Source organism: Drosophila virilis, unplaced genomic scaffold (genome assembly GCF_030788295.1).
Source record: "Drosophila virilis strain 15010-1051.87 unplaced genomic scaffold, Dvir_AGI_RSII-ME tig00001822, whole genome shotgun sequence".
In the NCBI taxonomy this organism is placed as follows: domain Eukaryota; kingdom Metazoa; phylum Arthropoda; class Insecta; order Diptera; family Drosophilidae; genus Drosophila; species Drosophila virilis.
Window position 1 is genome coordinate 237,392 of NW_027212860.1, and position 5,072 is coordinate 242,463.

At 40.3% G+C, this 5,072-nt stretch overlaps 1 protein-coding gene across 1 annotated transcript; it reads right to left on the reverse strand.

Moving 5' to 3' along the window:
- Window positions 1-488: 488 nt before the first annotated feature.
- LOC138911648 (uncharacterized) lies at window positions 489-1,505 on the reverse strand. The gene has a single exon (XM_070211030.1). The coding sequence runs from the start codon at window positions 1,503-1,505 to the stop codon at window positions 489-491; it is 1,017 nt and encodes a 338-aa protein (XP_070067131.1).
- Window positions 1,506-5,072: the final 3,567 nt, after the last annotated feature.

Here is a 5,072-nt window from a genome sequence, read left to right on the forward strand (position 1 = left end):
CTGGCCAACGCAGAGCAGATCGAAAAACAGACTAGCTCCGATCAACATGTTGATTTGCTGAGATTTGAAGAGTTCAGGATCAGCTAGTTGTATGTTTGACGGAATGTTCCATGATGCAGGGTCAAGAGTGAAGAGTGAAGAGTCGAGCAACGCACGGCAGGGCACCAAGGAGCCAGCGTGATTTTTTACATTGATGACGGCAGTGGCAAGTAGGACCGCATTGTGCTTAAGATGCTGGTCGATGGAGAGTGTCGACGATGAAATTGCCGCCAGGATGTTTTGAGATGACGTATAAGTTTCAGCTTCTTGAACATTGTGTGAGCTAGAAGCAACGCTGTGACTGCTTGTGTTGCCAAGATGCAACAGGCTATGATGTTTGCTTTCACAGACTCTCAGCTGATGTCCCCTTTGCAGGCAATTAAGGCACAGCGCAAGCCGTTTGCATATATGCATATGTTCCATTCTTGGTCACCACAAACGCTCTTCTACTACTGTTGTTCTGGCCCACCTGGGAGCCAGGCGTGTACATTGCCGTCGCGTGATCCGTATTTTCCAGCATTTGACAACGCTTCCAATGAAAGCTGTAAGCCTTCACATGATGGTATGACGTCCAACGGCGCATCATCCTCCCAGCTAGCTTGCGTAGCGCTATCTAGTTTTTGCAGCAGTGTGTGTACTATGATGCAGCCGGCGATCTGCTCCACACTGCCCATCGATTTTAAAGCACGTAAATGAGAGTTGACCTTATCTGAGAATTCGAGCAGTTGTGTCATCGCACCCTTATCCACCTTTCTTAAACCCAAAATTTCAACAATATGTGCCTGAAAATCAAGACGCTCGTTATTAAAACGCTTATCAAGCAGTTCTGAAGCGGCAGCATAATCAGCGTTTGACATTTCCAACGAACGAATTGTATCCAGCGCTATTCCTTTGAGGCATGACCGTAGATGCTGAAGTTTTTCAATATTGTTCAAATACGAATCCTTATCAATGATCGTGATGAACATATTCGAGAAGTCCGACCATTCTGTGTAGCCTCCACTAAACTCCGGCAATTTAAGCTGAGGCAATCGAGAGTGGTTTGGAACAACAAAAGTAGAGCGCGGCTCATCGGCTGCGGCTAAATTGAAAGTGGCGCAATGTGGAGTCTGCTGAATCTTGCTTCGATTTCCCCGCTCGCGTTGAAGGGACACTCGTAGCCGCCTAATAATTAACTCAAAACTTGACTGAAGATCCTCTTCAACGCTAGCCTGACTCACATCCAACAAACTGTCATAGACTGTGTCAAATTTCGCCTGCAAGTCAGATGCCATGCATATGTAATCTTGCAGGTCGTAGTCATCAACATCGCGAAGTCGCACGGGATCAAGTTCAGAGGACAATCTATTGACAAGATCACAAAAATTCTTAGTCTTTACTTTAAGAACTGCAGCCTGTGTTCCAACCACCACTTGATTAGCAGATGTCGTCTCATTTTCATTTGCACTTGCACCTTCATCAAACATTGTTAATGTAGCGCACAACAAAGTTCACACAGCCGAACTACAATACAAAATTTACGCGCACAAGTGTTCGTTCGAGCGAGATAGCATATAGCTGGTTAAAGCGCGATTTTGCTACGGCGTCTATGTACAACGACAAACGACAATGAAATTATATAACAAAATGCGAACGAAAAGGAAACGAAAGAGTAATTAAGAGAAATCACGTCGGGGTCACGTGTAGTTACAAGCCTTTTTGCAACTAATAAATTAGCACTGCCTTGTGCGCAACGAAATTCGAAGAATTATATTTTATTTTAAATGTATTTGTTTACTACACAGGCTACTTATAATTTATGAAATGTTATAATATTGCTCGGCAGTCAACTTGAAATAGTTGTGCCTCGCTTGCGATCAAACGAAAAACTAAAAATCTATATGCAAAACGAATGACTTTGAGCTCCGCTCAGAACGATTGGCAGCGGGCGTCAATGCAGGGGGCAAAAGGCCGATGAAGAGAGTAGACAGCAACCTACAAAGAGCAAACATCATTTGCCTGATTATTGCCTTCTGCTGTTACTGCACGCAGCCGTCGCTGTTATCTCTACCGGTCACTTGACCAATTAAATATGATTTAAAGAAATTAAAACATTTTCTCAAAATTAGTAATGGGAATCACACAAATTACACAAAATACTTGTGCAGAAAGGCAAAAGGGTTTTGATGAGTTTCATGGGAACAACTTTCATGTGACACTTTTTTAATGAACAATTTAACATATTAATTGACCAAATTAACGTAGCGCTCAAAACAATTCATAAAACCAGCGGCCCGCCAACTAATTGAAAGACTAACCGAGTATATTGATGATATGCAATTGTGCAATTACTAGCGAAGCCCGCGTTGATTCCGGGCGGATTATATAGAGTATCACCACTAAGATGAGTAACGCCCATATAGTGGAATTGCATCGCATTTCTAGCTTGGCATCTTAGAGAAATTATATCAATATTTGCATCGTCTTAAAAATACAGCTTTTCTACCGAGCCAACCTCAACACACAACATGCATTTATATAAAAATTTGGGATAGATCATGGTCAGCGTTAAAAAACTAACAAAATTTACTTCTTTGCCAGCAAAAGCCAGAGCAGCTAATAACATCACATTTAAATATGATATTAACACACATACAAACATAATTGCTTGCACGGCCCTCATACTAAGGCTCATAGAGTCGAAGCTAAGAGTAAATTCTGTGAGTTTGTTTTTGGTATCACTCTGCTACTTATTCGCAGGTATGCAATTGAACAAATTGGTAGCGACAAATTGGAAAAAAAGGTATTGTGGCTAGGAGCTCCTATTAATTTAAATCCAAAATAAGAACTGAGGTACAATTATAAACTTATACGGCAAGTCAGCTGTTATTATAAAGCTGTGATCTTATGCTGCGAGTCAGTTGCGTTTATGCTAAAGCTTTTTTTCTTAATGTCCAAAACTCGCGAGGGCAGCTTTCGTATTCAAAAGATAAATGCTTAGAGTTATGTTAACGTTAAGAATTGCGCACGAGAATTTTGGTCCATAGCTTACGTTAAGAATCTGAATATTTTACGTTTAGTGGTTGTGCTTTAATGTTTATGTTACAGCCGGGAGTCTGGATCTTTATGTTAGAAAAGCCACAGGTGCGCGTAATTGCGAAGTAATTAGAATAGAAACTTATTCCGAAATATTGTTTACAAATTCAATAATTGTCGCGATCGATCACTCGTTGAGGTAAGACGTGCCTAATTTTGCCCGGAAGCTACGCTTTATTTATCAATTCTGCTTATCTGTGTTTTATTTATACAAGCAACCGCTCTCTCGCTGAGGCGGGATAATTGACTGCTAATAAGCATCAATAAACTGTTGACGCTCTGTTATTGTCAACATGAGCGACAACAACGACGACCTAACGGTTGGACTTGGCAGACAAAAAAACCAAATCCAAACAAGCGACCAAACCAAATCTTACATCCAGTGGCAAAAAAAAACTAACTGCTCTGGAAACTACACATATCAGCTTTAGTAAGACAGAGCATTGTTAATATATAGCCACCTCGCAAAACTAACGATATAGTGCAATGCTATCGTTGTCAAGAATTTGAACACACAATATCTTATTGCGCCAAACTCTTCAGGCGCGTAGAATGCTCTCTTAGACATCCAAGCAATACTTGCCCCAAAGACAAAGGATTTCCATTTACAAAATGTGCCAACTGCCTTGAAGATCATGCCGCTAGCTATAAAGGGTGTAGAATTTATGAGGAACTTCTGTCTAGAAAGTCGGTAACTGATCGGAAAAGCCTTAGGAACAGTACCGGCGAGAATAAAAACGCGTACAGAATATCACAAAGCTTTGCTCCGCCCAATTAATCAACCTTAACCCAACAAGCCAACGATAATCAAACCTATGCTCAAGTTGCTTCCGGAAACAATACAAACAATTAACTTGAGAGAATAGAACACCTACTATAAAAATAATTTAAGCCCAATAACAATTTAGATAATATGATCATGTTACTAGTTAACAAGCTATGCAAGTAACTCTAAATATAGGAATATGGAATGCCAATGGGCTTTCCAACCATGTAAATGAAATATCTTTATTTTTAAAAACTAATGAGATCCACATCATGTTAATATCTGAAACTCATTTTACCACCAGATCATTCTATAGAATAATAGGATATGAAATAGTCAGAGCTGACTATTATGGACAGCACCAGAGAAAACGCTGCCACAATTGAAATCAAATGTATATATGCAAACGTAACAGTCACAGCGATATACCTCCCCCAAGATTGGCACTCAAAGATACTGACTTGCAACTTTTTCCAAAATTCTGAACGAAGTTTATTGGTGATGGTGACTTTAACGCCAAACACCCATGGCTGGGCTCTAGCATGACGAATCCACAGAAGAACGAGCTATTCAAATGTATAAGCAATAATAACTATACAGCCCTTTCAACTGGCAAGCCCACATATTGGCCTACTGACAACCGGAGAATACCTGAACTTATTGACTTCTTATTATACTCTGGAATCCCACAATTACATATGCATATTGCGGAAAGCTTTGATCAAAGCTTAGACCGTTCTTCGATACTAGTGACGTACAGTACTATAGCTGAATTCCTAACGAAACCATACAAAATAATCTCTGCAACAACGAACATAACGCCTTGAACAACTTTAAAAACGGACATAGCGCCTTTAGAAACAACTATTAACTTGGATATTTCGTTAAAAACAGATGAGGTAGGCTCTGCTGTAGAGCTCCTTACAAGTGTCATTCAAAAAGCGAGCTATCTGCGCACGTCGCCTGCAGTTAGGAATGAACAATCTAGCCCGCCGTATCTTTCAGTTGAAATCCGGTTGAAATTTGCGCAAAACGATACCCTGGTGACAAAAGATTGTTTAATAAAGCCGCATCTGACCTCAAGAAATTGTTGGCTGATTTTAAAAATGAATCTCATGCTGCATACCTCAATCTAGACCCCCACTCTTGCAACTATGACTTCAATCTATGGTGAGCTACTAAATATCTCAAA